The sequence below is a fragment of the Neofelis nebulosa genome, chromosome 2 (genome assembly GCF_028018385.1).
Source record: "Neofelis nebulosa isolate mNeoNeb1 chromosome 2, mNeoNeb1.pri, whole genome shotgun sequence".
NCBI lineage: Eukaryota > Metazoa > Chordata > Mammalia > Carnivora > Felidae > Neofelis > Neofelis nebulosa.
Window position 1 is genome coordinate 2,732,792 of NC_080783.1, and position 19,459 is coordinate 2,752,250.

Genomic DNA, 19,459 nt, shown 5'->3' on the forward strand with positions numbered 1-19,459 from the left:
GCTGATGGCTCGGAGCCTGGAGCCTGTTTCCGATTCTGTGTCTCCCTCTCTCTCTGCCCCTCCCCCGTTCATGCTCTGTCTCTCTCTGTCCCAAAAATAAATAAAAAACGTTGAAAAAAAAATTAAAAAAAAAAAAAATAGTGAACAAGTTACACCACCACATCCTCGACCACACCACGTAGTATTGGGTCTTTTTAACTTTTGCCAGCTGCAAACTGCACCCTGTGATACTGACACAGATCGCGATGAATGGCCAATACTCGTATAGAGCCTACTGTATGCCAATGACTGATATTTATACTTTGTAACCAGGAATGCAATTTCTGACGATAACCCACAAAGTAGGTGCCATGTGGATTAACCCAAATACAGGGGAAAGTGAGGCAGGAAGTTTCGGCCACTTGCGCAAGGTCACAAGCCAGTAAGGGAGCCCAGCACAGGCCGAAGGCAGGGCGCCCTGACCTGCTGGGATTCCAACCCAGGTTAACTCTGTCCTGTCTGGATTCTAGACTCTCGGCCACGTTATTTCTTGACAGGAAGGCTAAATGTCGGTCTCACCTGCTTCTTCCCCACTGGCATCTTCTATGAATTGACTATATCTTTCATCCATCATTCAATTGGGCCATAAGTATTTTGCTTATTAATTAAAAGTCTTCATCTATTATGAATATTAACTCTGTTAGAGATGTTGTAAATATTCTTCCAAGGGGGCCATCTGATTTTTACTTTTGTTTGGCTAGACCCTGAGATATTTTCCCCACAACCCTGGAATCATGACCTGAGCCAAACTCAAGGCTCAGACACTTAACCGACTGAGCTACCCAGGTGCCCCAAAATAGAACTATTTAAAATTTTTAATGTTTATTTATTTTTGAGAGAGAGAGAGTGAGCAGCGGAGGGGGGGGGGGGGGGTAAGGAGAGAGGGAGACACAGAATCCAAAGCAGGCCCCAGGCTCCGAGCTGTCAGCACAGAGCCCGACGTGGGGCTCGAACTCACACACCGTGAGATCATGAGCTGAGCTGAAGTCGGACGCTTAACTGACTGAGCCCCCCAGGTGCCCCAAAACAGAACTATTTTAAATGACATAAATATATAAATAGTATGATAATAAATGTGCTAAGAAATAACAAACACATCTATGAATATGATCAATGCAAAGTGTTCTTCAATTATTTTCTTCTAGCCATCTCATATTTTTAATTTTTTTGGAACTTAGTTTTGCATGTGGTCCGAGGCAAGGTTATAACTTTAGTTTTGCCACGTGGATAACCGTAGGCTTCAATACCATTCACTCTCACAACAATCCGAACCGCCTGTTTTGAAATACCACATTTATCAGAAACGAAATCCCCGGGTTTACCTCTGTGGTTGGAAGTTCCTGTGCTGTTTTATTGATTAATTTATGTTTTCCTATACTTCGTTTTAATTACGATAGCTCTGTAGTATAGCATCGGCTTAAATTTCTTCCATATCCCCATGTGGACATTTTTTTTTCACTGCATTCAATTTACAGATTGGTTTGGGGCGGTGGAGGGCGTCTGCGCCTCAGTCCTCCAGGGTTGCTGGCGCTTGGGACCATGACAACGTCCAGGGCCCGGGGGACCCGCACCTGACCAGCCATCGGGTGGGCGGGCAAGCGGCTCCTCTGCCTGGGGAAGCCCAGAGTCTCACTGGCTTCTCACTGCCAAGCCAGAAGGGCCTCACTCACTTTGGGAAGAGAAAACAAATCTTCCCAGAAGTGCCGGGCCCCGTTAGCTCTAACGGGCCCCGTGCCCGGCTTCGAAGCCACGAACCTCTGGCAGGCGTCTCTATTTTCAGTGCCACCACCCGGCAGGCGGGAGCCCCCACGTAGGGGCCAGCAGGCCATGGCAGACCTGTGCCCTTCCCTGCCCTGTTTATCCTCAGGCTCGAGGACCAGGCAAGGCTTTCCTGCGAGACTTCAGCTCAGACCGCCGTCCTGTTCCCTCCCAGGAAAATGCTAGTCGTGGGCTCTCTAACCGCACAAGACTGGACTTGTATCTGGACTTAACTGCGTGTCTGCGGCACATTTCAGTAGGCGGCTTCCCTCCGCTAGTAGAAAATCAGGTGTGAGAACCTCTGCCCACAAGGGGATGTGGGCCAACCAGCTGGGAACACCCCACGGCTCCTGCCAGGCCCCCGGAGCCTGAGGGGGCCATGACCACAGGCTCAGAGGTACAGGAGGGGGTGTTCAGGCCACACGGACCCCAAACCCCAAGCTCCACTCCCAGGCCACCGTGGCCTTCTTCCCACCAAGATCTTGTCTTTGCCTTGGGGGTTTCTTAAGGGAAAGGGAAGCCTCTGTCACCAGATGAGAACAGTTCATCAGGGCAAAAGGCACCTGGTGGGGCGCCCGCCCCCCAGGCCTCACCAGACTGTCCTTCTCTGCCAGCGGAGGCGAGGTGAGGCGAGGACCGACACAGGGCCCAGGCCGTGCGTGTCACCAGCTCCTGCCCCCCTCCCCACCCCGTCTCCTCCCCGTGGGCGAGGGGCACAGTCCCATGGATGACCCCAAGGCCCGTCGTAGGGAAAGCAGGCCTGTTGTGCCCCGCGGGCCAGCAGGCCGAGCTTCTGGCCTGGGCTCCCGCCTTGTTACGCTTGAAACCCACACCCGTCCACCGACTATCGCTGATACAAAACTGACTGTGCTTCAGCAAAATGCGGTGACCCAGGAACATGGCACAGAAACCAGAGATGAAAAGTCACCCGAGCGTCCGGGTCCTGGTTTTGATTTTCAAGTCTGCCAAGGGCCTTTCCAGGTATGGGTTGGATTAAGACCCAGGAGGGGACCATCCATCCGAAGTGACAGTGGGGAACACAGCCCGGCCGGGAATGCGGGCTCCCTGGGTGGCTGCCGGCGGGCAAGAACGTGAGTCCCGGGGGCCGTGGGCGGCGGGGGTCTGCACCCTCCTCACAGGTGTCCTCCACACCGTCTCGGAAGGCACCGGAGAAAGCTTTCACCAGTGTCCCTTGTGGTGCAGAGGTGAGGAAGGGAGCGGCAGCCTCTGGCAGGGGACGCACAGCTCCCCGCACCGTCAGCCTGCGGCACTCCAGGAGCACTGGGGGACCACGCCCCAAGGACAGGGCACCCACAGAAGACTGGGGTAACTGACAACACGGCGGGGGGGGGCCCATCTCTCACAACCAGATGGCAAGCACTGGGCGACAAGAAACAGGGATGATGAATACGTAACAGAACTAATCGATGAGTCAGAATAACCCATCCCGATCATGGGGAGTTGAATCTATGAGTGTAAGAGGAGTTTATTAAATTTTTTCAATGTTTATTTTTGAGAGAGAGAGAGAGCGCAAGCAGGGGTGGGGCAGAGAGAGAGAGAGAGAGAGAGACAGAGCATTAGAGGGCGAGGGGCAGAGAGAGAGGGAGACACAGAATCCGAAGCAGGTTCCAGGCTCCGGGCTGTCAGCCCAGAGCCCGACGCGGGGCTCGAACTCACGGACCGCGAGATCATGACCTGAGCCGACGTCGGACGCTTAACCGACTGAGCCCCCCAGGCGCCGCAGAGCACACTTGAAAAGCAAGGTGTGGAACAGTGTATACGGCATGCTACCCTTCGTGACTCTGTGTGTTGTGGGGAGTAGAAGAGTGTGTACTCAGTCTGCTTGCTTTTCCCTAAAGAAACAGCGAGGCCAATGGGACGGCTGCCTGCAGGGGCAGGGACGGGAGGGAGGGAGGTCTCCGTGTGGTCTCCTTCCTGCCACTTACGTTACTGATCCGTGTCAACAGATCACCTCTTCAAAAATAAAGACGACCTTAAATGAAACTGTAGAGCCGTGTTTTAAAAATTATAATGATGCCATACAGAAATACACAAAAAACTGGAATGATTAAGGATAATGATACATAAAAGAAAGGGTAAGTTTCTTTTTAAAAAAAATCATCTTCAGGCACCTGGGAGGCTCAGTCGGTTAAGTGTCTGACTCTGGATTTTGGCTCATGTCATGATCTCGTGGTCATGAGATTGAGCCCTACAGAGGGCTCTGTGCTGACACTGCAGAGCCTACATGGGACTCTCTCTCTCCCTCTCCCTCTGCTTGCACTCTCTCTCTCTCTCAAAATAAATATTAAAAAAAAAATTGAACGTTTATTCATTTTTGAGAGAGAGAAAGACAGAGCGTGAGCAGGGGAGGGGCAGAGAGAGAGGGAGACACAGAATCTGAAACAGGCTCCAGGCTCCGAGCCGTCAGCACAGAGCCCGACGTGGGGCTCAAACCCACAAAGAGTGAAATTGTGACCTGATCCAAAGTCCAACGCTCAACTGACTGAGCCACCCAGGTGCCCCTCAAAATAAATATTGAAAAAATAAAATAAAGTACATTTAAAAATATTAAAAACTCATTTTCACACAGCACAGTCCCAGGGTGCCCTGCTGGGCTCTGGTGGGAGCCACGATCAGTCCGTGGCCCAGGGCCAGCCGGGCCTCGTCTCCTCCAATGCCTCCCAAGGTCGCAGAGTCCGGCTTCATGAGACAACACGGGGGTCTCCACGGTGCTTCCAAGGCCACGCAGCCCCCGAGGCCACGCAGCCCCCGTCACGTCCTGATTCTTCCTGCCATCTTTCACCGCGGCAGGGCTGGTCCCGATTCACGTTCCCACGTGAGGAGTCGGTTCTCCAGTGTGTGGGTCCGGCCCACACACTCAGACCGGGTGTGAGTCACACAGACCCGCCTGCCACAGCTCCCCCCAGACAGTGGTTGGGAAGGATGTCCAGGAGGCAGGCCCACCGGCAATTCCCTCCAAGGCAACACCATTCACAGACGCAGCCTCTTTGGCGAGGTCCTTCCACTGATGACGAATCCGGACATTCCCACATCTGTCCCCAGGGGAGCGGACACCTCGCCAGATGCCTGAGGTCTAGACAGCACAGCCGCGATCTGGCTTAACAACCCCGCCGGCTGCAGAGCCCACGAGCGCCTGATGGTCCTCGACGCCCCGACGGCCACGGGCCACCACGCACGTCCTGGGCCGTCCCTACCGGGAGGGACCCTGGAGAAAAGCCAGAGCCCGTCGGGGCGGGACCACGCCCCCGCGGGGGAGCAGCAGCGCCCGTGTTCACACCAGTGTCCCCCGGGGAGGGAGCCCCGCGCACACCAGCTGGTAGCGTCCAGCAGGGTACTGGCTTCGAGGAAGGTTCTGAAGGGCAAGCTTAAGTGCTTTCTGATCGTTACGGTCGTGGCGATGATGGCGCTAAAAGGCTTTTTCTGAGACCCAAGTGGGAGACGTGAGAGCACAGTGAAGGACAAAACAGACGACGTGAGGGTGACCGATGAGCCCGGAGGCCCTCCGTCCTGCGTGCCCTTGCGACTGCCTGGCAGGTGACAAGGGGGCGGGGGCCCGAGGGCGCCCTGCTGGCAGCTCTGACCCGGGGAGGGCAGCGTAGGTTTTGATCACACTGTGGTCTACAACGCCCGGACCCCTCCCTGGCTAACCGGGCACAGCCTCCGTGTCATTTACGGACTTCACGTTTTGAACCCTGTTTTCTTACCAGAAAGATCTCCTTGCTTGGTTTAAGAAGCCATCAATTCGGAACTCAGCTCTAAATATGGATTTAAAATTTTTTATAGTTCCAAAGCCATTTAAATGTCTTTTCTCTAGCTGAATTTTAAAAAAGTCCTTCCCTGGGGCGCCTAGGTGGCTCAGTTAAGCACCGACTTCGGCTCAGGTCATGAGCTCACGGTTTGTGAGTTCAAGCCCCGCATCGGGCTCTGTGCAGACAGCTCGGAGCCTGGAGCCTCGTTTGGATTCTGTGTCTCCCTCTCTGTTCCTCTCCCGCTAGCACTCTGTCTCTCACTGTCTTGCAAAAATAAATTAAAAAAAAAAAAGTTTAAAAAATGTCCTTCCCAATCTCCCTTTATGAAGACGCTCGTTAACGAACAAAAAAGGAGTCTTGTAGGGTCTCACTTCTGCCTTACTGTAAGGCTTGTATAAACTATAGTTATCAAAACACCTCTTAGAAAAATATAAAAGCTTTTTATTTATAAAGCGCATCGCAGGACAGCTAACCTCAGAGCCCAAGTGCAGGCCCCAGCTCGGCTCCGGAGCCGGACAGGAGTTCCGGCCTCTGCCGCTAGGGGGCCTCCGCGACTCCCGTTCTCACTTCCACCCTCTGCTGCGGACCGCGTGGAAGCCTGCTCCAAGGAGGCGGTGCTTGGCTCCTGGGAGGCGAGCGGCTCTCTGCATCGCCGGCGTGGGTGGAAGATTCCGGAGCTGGGCTCAGAGTCCAGCTCTGAGCGGAATGTCTTCCCCATCGGCGGGAACGGCTGCGCACATGGTCTTGCTGTGCGCGGCCTCGTTTGAGCCGGATTCTTGCGGAAGCTCGAGCAAACGGGTCACCCTCGGCCTGTGACCTTTGACATCTACCTGTTCATTCGGATGCGGGTCCCGGCCCTGCTGGCCCTGCTTTCGCCCTGACACTGCGCACAGACGGAAGATGCGTCTCAGTGAGCCGGGCGCAGCTTAGCGATCAAGTCCAAGTACACTTCAGGGGACCTGTCAGCACGAATGCAATTCCAAGCCACCCCAGATCCTAACCCGCACTTCGTGCCACTAAATGACATCATCTTCACAGATTTCAGTCGTTACTATTTTTTTAAGTTGCTTACTGAAAAGAAAAATAAGCGTGAATACGGGAGCAGAAAGCTCAAATTTTAGTCCCGAATTAATTTTTCCAAAGCTTTACGCATTCTCTTCGAAGAGCTCAACTTTTAAATTAAAATTCCTGCAGTGTGACTTCAGTACTTCCTGGAAATGTCTCAGCCGAAGTAGAGGAAAACACTTAATGATCTCCTTTGTGTATTTTCTCAAAGTAATGAATAACCTGAGGACTGACTGTGCCTATGATAAGATACGGTCATAATCACATGCAGAGACTTTCTACAACTTCATGAATGATCCTGAAATTTCTGATAAGTGCTTACCTGGCTTATAAAACCTCAATTTACACAGAAGAGGTGTAAGTGTCATGATATGAACGAAAAGATAAATTTCCCTGAACTTTCTTCACCAGAAAAAGCAAAATACGCACATTTGAAAATAAAAAAAACTCCCAAATGCTTATAAATGTTTTTTCCAGGTGTGAACTGAATTGCACAACCCATACGCTTCTAGCAAAAATATGTGATCGTTTTTAATGATTTATGTATAAAATAAAAATAAATTTTATGATACAATTTGATAAACTACTTCATACAAAATCTGACTCACATAAAATGTATGCAATTTTTTTGCAACACAAAAACTCTATTCAGATATACAAATTCATAAAAGGCAGACATCTTGAAGCAAAACAGTCCCTGTAGGGCTAAGTCGTTCAACTCAGTAGGAGAGAGAGAAGTGTACAAAGGACAGTTAACTCGCCGGCCGCCCGCCTCCCACAACATACTCAGCACAATCTGATCACACAATTTAACGGTGCGCTGTAGAAACGAGGAGATGGCCCGGGTGTGGAAACGGCGGAACTTAATCATCGGATGTCAAGCGTATTCAGCTTGGAAGATCACGTGACTACCTTAGAAAAGGACGTATTTTGGAAATGCCAGGAAGACAACCTACCCATGCCACTCGTGCGAATCCTTAAAGAAGCAAAACTCCTCAGGCAATTCTAGCGTTTCAATGGCACTGCGTGGGTCACACAACAAATATCTAGAAATAACGGTATCGGGACCCAGAACCCAAGACCTGTGAGTATGTCTCTGACCAGGGGAAATCCTTTACATACCAAGTTAAGACTTTCGTAAGTGTTGACGATATCGTACGTGAAAAACTAAATATAAACCATGTTTTTAAAAAGCCTTGCTTTAAAAAACAATTTCCAAAAAAAAGTGGTAACATCAAAAAAATGGGGTCAACTGGTGCATCCTTCGAAGCCTTCCTGCCTCCCAGGGACGCACGACTGAGCGCGGAAGAGGGAAGAGGGAAGAGGCCGAAGCCGCGGGCGCAGGACAGCGAGGCCCCCCCACCCGGGCTCACTGCTGCCTCCGTGGGGAGAACCCGGGGGCCAGACGCCCGCCAAGGACATACTGAAACCTCCTCAAATCTCTGAACTTTAAGGCTGTAAACACAAGCCAGAGGCAACAGGGACCCATGAGAAAATGACCTCGAGCAGCGCGGGCCGTGGGTAAGAGGTTTAAAAACCTCCCGCGTGCCTCCTAGAGCTACAGGCTCAAATGACCCCTCTGCAAGGGGGGATGAACTCAAAGTCAACCTCGCTCACCTTGGGGCCCCGTTCTGCGTGTAAGTGCCGGTGCCCGACTCGAGGCCTGAGACCTGAAGACGAGGGACGCGGGTCTCCCTCGGCGCGCCAGCACCGCTCGCCTGCTGGAGGATTCTGGCACAGAGCTGAGCACACAGGCCGCGGCCGAGACACGGAGAACACGCGTGCGGGAGTCCCCTCCACGGGCCACACGCCCGCGGGAGGAAGGTACGAGAACACGGCCCTTCCGGGCGGGAGCGTGCCTGCGCGTCGGTCGGAGGACACCGAAAACTTCATTTTTTTCGGGAAACTGAGCTTAGAGAGGAGCAAGGCTCTCTCTCCCTTTTTATTCTCGGCCCGAGGAGGACTGGCGGCTTCCGAGACGTCCGAGCGTTCACCTTCTGGAACTCAGAGTGATGCTGCACACCATTTTCTGGATCTTCTCGTCGTTCCTCAGGATGTTGGCCTTCACGGCGCAGATCTTGTCCTGCTGGTCTCTGATCAGCTGCTCCAGCTCCGCCAGCTCGGCCTTCAGGGGCTCCACGGCACAGTCCGTGATGCTGGCGGGAAACAACACAGGGGCTCGTGAGGACCACGCGGCCCCGCGGACGCGCGCTTCTTGACCAAAACGACGCAAGAAGACAAACGGAGGTTATTCACGGCATCCAGAGAAAAGGGCTAGGAGTACGAACACGCTCGGGTGATGACACGGAGGGACGAAAGCCTCGCGCCTGGGAACGACGGGGGTCACAGCCTCACCGCGACCCGAAGTGGAGTCAGACGTGAAATTATACACAGGAGCCTAATGTGTCTGAAGTCCTTACGTGACGTACGCTGCAGAGAGCCCTGGGGACGGCGCGGCCACCAAGACCGCCGCCCCGGGCAGCCCTCCGCCTCCCTCACCTTCCTCCAGGGGGAGGCTCACCCAGCTGCAAGGGCTTCCCCCCAGAGACCCTCCCTCCGGAGTCCCTTGCCCAAGGCATTGAGGCCTTTCAGTGCTGGGTTACATGCCTGGAAAAATCTAGAACATACTTGGGAAGGCAGAGGTCAGATCAGCCTTTCCCTTTAGTTTTTTTTAAGCATATCAATACAGAATAAATACAAAAAGAGTGATGGTGTCCAACCACCCTGCCATAAAGCAACATCAGTTTTGCGAAGGAAGAACCATCTGGGTGCTACTTTTTAGTACGTTAAACGAAACGTAAGACGTGCTAACAAGTAACCACGCTGGACCCGGCACCAAAAAGTTCTCGGTGATTTCCTAACTCCTGTCGTGCTGGAATTTAAAATCTTAAGGAAATTTTTAAGAATAAGCAGACTAATAAAAGAGTATAGCTTCGTTATAACACAGCTTATTATATGGGCTTAGAGATATATCACTGAGTCCAATCAGACACTTTTCTGAAAAAAAAGAAAAAAAAAACATTAACAATTGATATAGTTTCATGCTGGGACGATTATAAATACAGACTGTCAAACATTTCCCCAAGATAAATCTCTCTTTAGTGGTTCCATTTCCTTCACGGTAGCAATTTCAAAATGGGTTCACCTGCATTTATTTGTTCTGGAGTAAAAAGTGAAAACACTGTCAAACTACAAACAGTTACAAAATTGGGGGGATTATGGCAAGACACATAAAAAATAATACCCCTACTGCACAGTTCCCCATAGTTTTTACTGCCTACGTCTAATCGCGTGCGAAAGGTAACTCCAAATCTTTCCTACTTGTTACAAAGAAGTGCATGTTGCGGTATGAATGCAGAAGATGCTGCTTTTGGGGAGGGTGGTGGTTTCCTGGGAGATGCCCCCCGGCCCTGGGCAGATGTGGGGCCCCCCTCCCCAGCCCCATGCCCCCACTGACCGCTGTTCCTCCTGCAGGGGAGATGTCCCCGAGGCCCTGGGCAGAGGTGAAGGCTCCCCATCCCCCCCGGGGCCCTGGGCAGATGTGGGGGCTCCCCATCCCCCCGGGCCTTGGGCAGATGTGAGACCCCTCGCCCCTGCCGACCTCTATTCCTCCTTCAGGGGAGATGTCCCCCGGGGCCCTGGACAGATGTGGGGGCCCCTCGCCCCCCTCGCCCCCCTCGCCCCTGCTGACCTCTGTTCCTCCTGCAGGGCCTCGGCGTGCTGCTTGTTCTCACTGTGCCACAGCTGCAGCTCGTTCTGCATGGCGTCCACGTCCTCCTGGATGTAGTCCATGATCTTCCCCAGGGGAAGCGCGCTCTTGCACAGGGTCTGGATGGACACACGCAGCTTCTCTATCTCCTTGGAAACGATGTCCTTCTCCTTCTTCCACGCTGACTCAGAGACAAGCAATTTCTCCTGTGGTCAGTGGAGGAAACAGGAAGAGAAGGAAACATCCTCATTTCTGCGGGCCTGCCGAGGGCGGAAAGACACGGGAGTGGGGACAGTACTGGCTCGGGACCCACTGTCCCTCCTGTGAACGTGACACTTGGGCCAGCCGCAGCCCCGAGCCGTGGGAGCACGTACACTGTGCCCACCGGGGGTCCGTGCCTTCCCTTCTCAAGGGTAGAGGGGTCTTGACCCGGAAGGCTGTCTGAAGGGCAAATTTCTATAAAGTAAGATTTATTCCCCAACTGACCAGAAACTTATTGTAGTTACTGTTACCAAGGCTTAGGGACACTGATGATTTTCCCAGACAGACTGGCAGAAAAGGGATCTGACCCTGCACCTCACTCCTTGAACGGACCTCTTTTCCATCTCAAATGACACCGCAACCCAGCTCGCCAGGCGAAAGGAGGAAGGGAACCCTCCAGAGAGGAGGAAACATGGCAACGTGGAAGGGAAGGAGAGGAAGTCTGCAAGCAGGGCATGGCCAGCAGCACCAAGCCAAGCAGAGGGTCAGCTGGAGAGGGCTGGACTGAGCTGGCTGGTACAGAGGTCAAGGAGCCTGGGGCCTCGGTGGGAATCACTGGGGCAGAGGGTAGGGGGGGAGGTCTCACACAGTAGCAGGCAAAGGAGGGAAGGAGACAGAGGCAACTGGAAAACTTCATTCGCTTTTGGCCAGGAGTTGCTGGGCTCTTTGGCAACCAACGTTTACAATTCTCTTCATGTGAGCTTTTATCACAGACATCTCTGAATTTCAGAAATTGATGTAAGTGACAAGAACCAATGAATAGTTTGGCTTCTTGGAAAACCGTTCCCAAGATAATGGATACTGTTTAGGAAGCCCTCCCTGGATGTTCCCGCTCCACAAGGCTGGCTAAGGTGTCGCTGCTTTACTGACTTAGAGTATGAGTCAAATGCTGTTAATTAAATTATAATTAACTTGGGGGCGCCTGGGTGGCACAGTCGGTTAAGCGTCCGACTTCAGCCAGGTCACGATCTCGCGGTCCGTGAGTTCGAGCCCCGTGTCAGGCTCTGGGCTGATGGCTCGGAGCCTGGAGCCTGCTTCCGATTCTGTGTCTCCCTCTCTCTCTGCCCCTCCCCCGTTCATGCTCTGTCTCTCTCTGTCCCAAAAATAAATAAAAAACGTTGAAAAAAAAAATTTTTTTTTAAAAATTAAATTATAATTAACTTGTTTTTATCATATAACCATTTGTGTTACTTCTAATGTCAGTTTCAGACTGTAGGATCCAGGAGGGCAGGAGCCCTGTGTCTGCATCCACTGTGGCCCATATAGGTTCTCCTTAAATATCTGTCAAAGTAACAAATGAAGTGACCAAATAGTCTGCCTCTCAAGATTCTGGCTCTACTACCTACTGAACTTGGACAAGCACGTGGAAAGTCTTAACATAATGCCTGGCACACAGAAAATGTTAAATAAACGTGAGTAGAAACAAAAGGTAAAACTCATAGAACTAGTAAGAGTTAGGCAAGGTTGCAGGATATAAGATAAATATACAAAAATAAATTATATGCCTATATATTGTCATCACATGAACACTGAATTTAAAAATACAGTGTCATTTACAATTGTATACGTAAACAAAAGAGAAAAGTATCTAGGTGTAAATCTAACAAAATATGTGTGGAACTTGCATACGAAAATTACATAATGTGGATGAAAGAAATCAAAACAGATCTAAATAAATGGGGAGACATACCATGTTCCTCAACTGCAAGATTCAAACATCGTGAAGATGTCAATTCTCCCCAAATTGATATACAAGTTTAATAAAATTCCTATCAAAATCCAAACTAAATTTTTTGGAGACACAGAAAAGATTGTCCTGAAATTTATCCAGAAAGACAAAGGATCTAGAATAGCTAAAATATTTTTTAAAAAAGAAATAAAGAGGGAGCAATCAGTCTATCTAATTTCAGGACTTATTATGTAGCTACAGCAATCAAGACTGTGTGGTATTGGGGCGCCTGGGTGGCTCAGTCGGTTAAGCGTCCGACTTCGGCTCAGGTCACGATCTCGCGGTATGTGAGTTCGAGCCCCGCGTCGGGCTCTGTGCTGACCGCTCAGAGCCTGGAGCCCGTTTCCGATTCTGTGTCTCCCTCTCTCTCTGCCCCTCCCCCATTCATGCTCTGTCTCTCTCTGTCTCAAAAATAAATAAATGTTAAAAAAAAAAAAAATTAAAAAAAAAAAAAAAAAAAGACTGTGTGGTATTGGCAGGATAGACACATAGACCAATGGAACAGAATGAAGACTCTAGAAATAGACCCTCAACCAAGTATGCCCATCTGGTTTTTGACAAGAGTGCAAACGCAATTCAATGAAAGAAATAGAGCCTTTCAACGTGTGGCACTGGATAACTGGATATCCAGAGGGGAAAAAGGAACCTTGACCTAAGTCTCATTTCTTGTACAAAAATTAACTCAAAGTGGGTAATGGACTTACATATAGAACGTACAAGTTCAAAACTTTTAGGAGAAAACCTTTGGAATTTACGGCCAAGCAAAGAGTTCTCCCACTTGACCCCAAAAGCATGACTCATTAAAGGAAGAGGTGACAAAGCCGACTCTGTCACAGTCAAAAACTTTTGAAGACCCTGTCGAGAGGCCGAAAGACAAGTTGGAGAGAGAACATACTTCCAAACCGTGTATCTGACAAAGGACTAGTATCTAAAAAATATAAACTCTCGAAACTCAGTAGTAAAAAAGCAAACAGGAAATCCAATTAGAAATGAGAAAAGACGCAGACAGACATTTCACCAAAGAGGATACACAGATGGCCAATAAGCTCATGAAAAGATGTTCAAAATCATTACTTATCAGGGAAATTCAAACTGAAGCTACAATGTGGTATCACCCTACACCTACCAGGGTAGCTTTAAAAAAAAGGAGTGACGATACCAAAGGCCGGTGAGGATGCAGAGAAACTTGATTACTTGGACATGGCTGGTAGGAATGTAAACTGTACAGGTTTTGCAAACAGGTTTTGGAAAACAGTTGGGCAGTTTCTTGAAAAACTAACATGCAACCAGCAGACGACCTAGCAACTGTACTCCTGGACACTTATTCCAGAGGAACGAAAAGTTATGTTCACACAAAGTCTGTACGTGAATGTTTACAGCAGCTTTTTTCTCAGAGTAGCCAAAAATCAGAAACAACCCAGATGCCCTTCAACAAGTGAGCAGTTCAAGAAACGGCGCTACACTCACAGGTGGGACAACACTCAGCAATAAAAAGGAACGAACCGCTGATTCACGCAGCCACCCGGATGGTTCTCCAGCCAGTTATGCTGCGTGCAAGCGGCCAATCTCCAAAGACTACACGCTCTCTGACTGCATTCACAGAACATTCTTGAGATGACAACATTGTAAAAGTGGGGAACAGGTGGTGGTTGCCCCGGGCTGAGGAGGGGGTGAGGTGGGAGGGGAGGGACTAGGCGTGGTTGTAAAAGGGCAACAGGAAGGATCCTTGTGGTGATGGAACCGTTCCGTATCTTGACTGCATCAAGGTCAACATCCTGGTGTGATATTGAACACGGCTTCACACGACGTATCGGTGGGGAAAACGGAGTATACGGGAGATCTCCAAAGGCCGGTGAGGATGCGGCGAAACTCGGTTACTTGGACGTGGCTGGTAGGGATGTCAAATGTACACTATTTCTTGCAACTGCACGCTGAGTCTACAGTCATGTAAAAATAAGCTTCGCTGACGAAACAAGTTAGTGGCCACACAAATGCCTTTCAAGTAAAATGCTAAATGACTAAAGTGAACTCAAGACAATAAAAAACTACTTCTCGAGGGAAAAAAAAAAGGGCTGTCTTTATTATATCCAGATTAGTAAAACTCTGACTGAGTTGAGCAATTTAAAATTCTACTAAAACCCATTCGTAACGCTTAGGAAATAATTCCCACGTACTTGGCATTGCGTTGAGTCTGATACAAAACTGTTCAGGGTGCAGAGCTTAGCATGGCTAATATGTGTAAATGTGCGATAAAACAGGTGAGTTGCAAGGGAGACAAAGACACTCAGGGGTTATCTGGCCAAGCTCCCTATTTTGGGTCACCGTGTCAAACTCCCTCATAGCTCTGAATCACAGCGCCAAGCAGAATGGGGAACACTAATCTTACGTTTATAACTTTATTTTTAAGGGGTTAAGAATTCAAAACAAAATGCATTTGGGCTGGGATTATGAGTCGGGAGAAACTTTCATCGTTGCTGCAAACACGCTGTGGCAAAACATCAAAATTCTGGCATTAAAACAAAAAAAACCCAACAAACAACTTCCATCTAAACAAACATGGCAGGGTGGGGTGGGTAAGCCAGTGATTATTTGCTTTAAAAGCACACCCCTCTGACGACAGACTGATTTATATACAGCCCGTATAGCTGTGTCAGCAAACTTCCAGACAAACGTAACCATTATAAACCCTTGTTTTATAGACTTTTAATACGTATAGTGAAATATGAGAATCTAGCACCGTATCCACCACCCAGGAATCAGTCACACGAGCCACGCTTAATTTCTGGAAACACAAGAGCAAGATACAGTGAAACTCCACCATTATACGTCCACTACCGAAACGACGGGGAACACAGGGAGCCTTTGGGGAAACGCGCGGGCCAGCGGTCGGAACACGTGCTCTGCACGTACGAAGCCTCGCCACGTCCTCACTTTATGGCCCCGGGAGCCTCGCTTGACCTGCCTGTAGCTCAATGTCCTCACCATAAAATGGAAATAATAATATTTACCCTGTAGGTAAGATTAAATGGAATCATATAAAATAGGCAGCCCGGAGCCTCGCACGTAGTAAACCTTCAATGGGCGTTAACCGTTGCCATAAATTTCTCGGACAGAAAGAACGGAAGCACGAGCCCCTGCGGGATGAGGCCCGCGTGCTCTGCCTCCAGTGCGGCGACGTGGCCCTTCTCTCTCGGGCGGACTCGTCAGCTACACAAGACTCGAAGTCGGGCCTGCTCCGAGCACTCCGGCACGTACCGGAAAACACGTGCGGGTGGAGCGGCGGCACCAACTGACCAGCTTCAGAGAGACAGGACCGTTCATCGAGAATACGCCCTCCTGCCCGACACGGTCCCGTCCCCAGCTCTACTTTGTAAACATGTAAATGCCCCGCTGCCACGAAATCAGATCTCGAAACCCTTTGCCGGGAGAGCACATCTCCGGGCCACACTTTTCCGCGGCACTCCGGCCACGGCCTCGCTCTCCACGGGCGACGCGCACGGAGGCGGCAGCGGCGGGTCTCGCGGGGACACAAACCCACCGGCCTGTGGCCTCTGGCTCCTCGTGCAGGCTGCACACTGTTTACTCAGCTGCTTCTCCGGCAGGAAGGGCCTCTGACAAAGCGTTTCGGCGTCTGGCTGCCCACTTTGCACATGTGCCTCGGAAAGCGTGAGTTTCCAAGACTATCCAGGTGAACGGCTACTTGCTTCTGGGACTTCATACGATTTGCATTTACCGCACGCACACTTGTCCCCAGAAATGTAAGCGTTTGTGTTTATGGTGACTTTTTAAGTTTATGGTGATTTATTCTAAGTCAAATAAATAAGAACCACTGACGTGAAAGATTTGTTCCTTTAAATTTCAATCGCGATGCTTCACCAGAAGAAAATGCTGTTTTTTTTTTTTGTTTTTTTTTTTTTAAATTTTTTTTTTTTTTCAACGCTTTTTATTTATTTTTGGGACAGAGAGAGACAGAGCATGAACGGGGGAGGGGCAGAGAGAGAGGGAGACACAGAATCGGAAACAGGCTCCAGGCTCCGAGCCATCAGCCCAGAGCCTGACGCGGGGCTCGAACTCACGGACCGCGAGATCGTGACCTGGCTGAAGTCGGACGCTTAACCGACTGCGCCACCCAGGCGCCCCAGAAAATGCTGTTTTTAAAAGAATGCCTTAGAAGCCTGACCCTTAGGCACCGCCAGAAGTGTCTCAGGAGCAGGATTTAGGGTGCAACACGAGGGCTGTGGCATGTGCACACTGCCTTCCACTCTGTCTCTGGATCCGAGGGGTCACGAACGCTGCCGGGCAGAGCTCTACCCTACGTTAAGCAAACCCAATGAACAAAGGCCTGAGTAATGTCGGGTGGGGAGAGGGAATAATAAATCAAAGAGTGTGAGTATTTGCTTTAAATAGTATACTCTCCCATGACCTCAGGAACTGATTTATGTACAACCTGCCAAAAGTTCATTTTCTTCGTAAGCCGACACTGCCTGCATCCGAGTTACAAGAGAAAGGCAGAGATCGACAGAGTAACTATTCAGAGTGTCCTGTTCATCCAGAGATATTCTACCGCCAAGCTTCTCTGTCAACCAAACATGTGTCCCTAGCGTGGGTCAAACCCGATCCCTTGAACGCACAGTAAAATAAAACAGTCTGCCATCAAATGCTTTAACCTTTTTGCACACATACAAAAAAGCGCATAAAACATAAATGGTACAACAAAATGCTAAAGTGACTCCAGCAGCCTTCACCTGGGTCAAGAAAACCAACCTTCCCAGGGTCCCCAAAGCCCAAGGCTACGACCACACCGCCCTCCACGTGGTCCACTACTGGGTCTGTGTGCACCTGCGTGTTTCCCTGTGTGCCCGTCTCCCTCGTAGGGTGCAGACGGAACCACACAGTGCATTTCCACACGTGTCTGCCTCTTCTGTTCAACGTTGTATTTAAGAATCAACCATGTAGCTACAAGCACCTGTATACTGTTCATTTGCATTGCTGAACGGTAGGTATTTCATCACACAAATATACCACGATTTTATTCACCCGCTCTACTGCTGATGGACATTTGGGTTGTTTTTGGTCTGGGGCTCTGACAATAACTATTTAGGAAAAGTGATTACTCTGAACAGCTAAGTAATGAGTCACTACAACTGTTAGACCACTGTGGACAATCTTATATATGTCCCAATACACACGTGCACAGGACTCTCTGGGATGTGCAATGACCAAGGGCATTGCTGGGCCAAAGGGTGTGTAGGTCTTCACCTTCGTGACATAACGTCAAAGAGTTTTCCATTTAATGGTTGTACCAACTGACAGCAAACATTTTTCATGAACCGGCATTTTGTTTCTGTGCATATAAAGGAACATCAACTCCTATGGCATTTCCACAATCTGACAGCTGCGGGTAATATCTACTCAATTATTTCACGGGCAGTGGAGAGAAAACCACCGGCACGTCAGGAAGATGCTGTTAAGAGAAACCTTCCAGGAGAAGCCACGTGCCCGGACAGGGCCACACAGCCACGCGGGTGATGACCCGCCTCTGCCACTTACGGTCTAACAACCTCAGACACAATAACTCTGTGACTCTGTTTCCAGGCCTAGGAAACGGGGATGGCGCTTATCTAATAAATTACGGTCAAGTTAAATGACGCGATGTCTGTAGCTCCTTAGTCGTAACAAGTGCTCTAGAAACGGCAGCTGTTGTTCTAGTGGTCTCTGACTGAGAACTGGTTGGTAAACTTCCACGGGAGGAAAACGCACGCCACAGCATACCTCGTAGCACCCGGCACAGAACCAGAGCTCGCTACACATTAGCTCCTTCCACAGACACTGGCGGCCGTGGACGGCAGGGGGCGGGGGAGGAACCGTCGTGGAAGTCTGTGGAAAGTACGAGTGAGGAGGCTCGGCCTGAGGCCCAGCGGGGTCACCACAGCGGCTGCAGGTTAGGGCACAGCACAGAAGAGACGGCTCTTCAGATTGGCCTTTCTGACTTCCTTGAAAATTGGAAATAGTTTTAAAGCCATCTTTTATCCCACAGGGAGCCGATTGACTGACAAAGCCAGCAGGCAACAGGGAAATGCAGAGCTCCACTCCTCAGCCCCGACAATCTCTCCTCTACTTAAAGTAACCAGAGTCATACTGGCCTAAAACTGGTCCTTTCAAACATTTTTATGAAAAGCTATTCTCACATATTTACTCTCAGATGAACCTGAGAACATTCTTTGCCAAGCTCCAGAACATCCACTGAATACTTACTGTAATTCCATTAAATTTATACAGTAAGCCGAGGGAAATAACATCCCTATCGTATTGATTTTCCCACCCAGAAACACTCTCTTGACTTTTTCCAGGCCCTTTGCATCTCTTGGTAAAATTCTGCGGCTTCTCAAAATAGTTACTGTAAACTTCTTGTTAAATGCATGGCTTGGTAAGTTACATTTTTGTTCCCAGTTCTGAAGAGGAACTTCAGGCACATTATTTTCAATGGGTTATTGCTGACTTGCAGGAAAAACATGGACTTGGGATATTTATTTTGTCACTGGCCACCCTATGCATTTTTTCTCTAACAGTTAACCTTTTGGGGATCAATTTCCTTGGCAGACTGCTGTCATTTCAATTAATGATGACCCCGTCTCCCCCCGTTAAAGAACTCCACGCCTCGCCTCTTTCTGTGCTGGCTAGAGCCCCCAGAATAGTCGGACAGGGTTGTGTTTCGCAGCCCTGTTCCCGAGTCTGGTGGGAACACACACAGTCGCTCGCTGCCACGTAGGTGCTGATGGGGACACGCGCTCTCCTACGGAAGCACCTTCCCATTCCCAGGTCACTGCACACTCTAGTTGCAAAGGATGCTGCAGTTTGTAAGCGTCATGTCTTCTTAAGAGGCAACACACTCACGGGGCGCCTGGATGGCTCAGTCGGTTGAGCGTCCGACTTCAGCTCAGGTCATGATCTCATGGTTTATGGGCTGGAGCCCTACGTCAGCTCTGTGCTGACAGCTCAGAGTCTGGAGCCTGCTTCGGATTCTGTGTCTCCCTCTCTCTCTGCCCCTCCCCTGCTCACAGTGTCTCTCTCTCTCTCTCAAAAATAAACATTAAAAGAAGATAAAAAAAAAAAAAAAAAGAGAGAGAG

The 19,459-nt window shown here is 50.0% G+C and overlaps 1 protein-coding gene across 8 annotated transcripts in view; it reads right to left on the reverse strand.

Annotated features, from left to right (window-relative positions):
* Window positions 1-7,138: 7,138 nt before the first annotated feature.
* Window positions 7,139-19,459, reverse strand: part of TRAF3IP1 (TRAF3 interacting protein 1) — a 63,196-nt gene continuing 50,875 nt past the window's right edge. For 6 of the 8 annotated variants that reach the window (XM_058699443.1, XM_058699433.1, XM_058699460.1 and 3 more), the window contains 2 exons: window positions 10,324-10,547; window positions 7,139-8,788 (listed from right to left, as the gene is read on the reverse strand). In XM_058699443.1, the coding sequence (XP_058555426.1) occupies window positions 8,623-8,788; window positions 10,324-10,547 (390 nt within the window). In that variant the 3' untranslated portion in view covers window positions 7,139-8,622. Of the gene's footprint in view, window positions 8,789-10,323; window positions 10,548-13,427; window positions 13,536-13,759; window positions 14,220-19,459 lie in introns of those variants that run through there. The other 2 variants (XM_058699469.1, XM_058699498.1) reach the window with 2 other exon arrangements.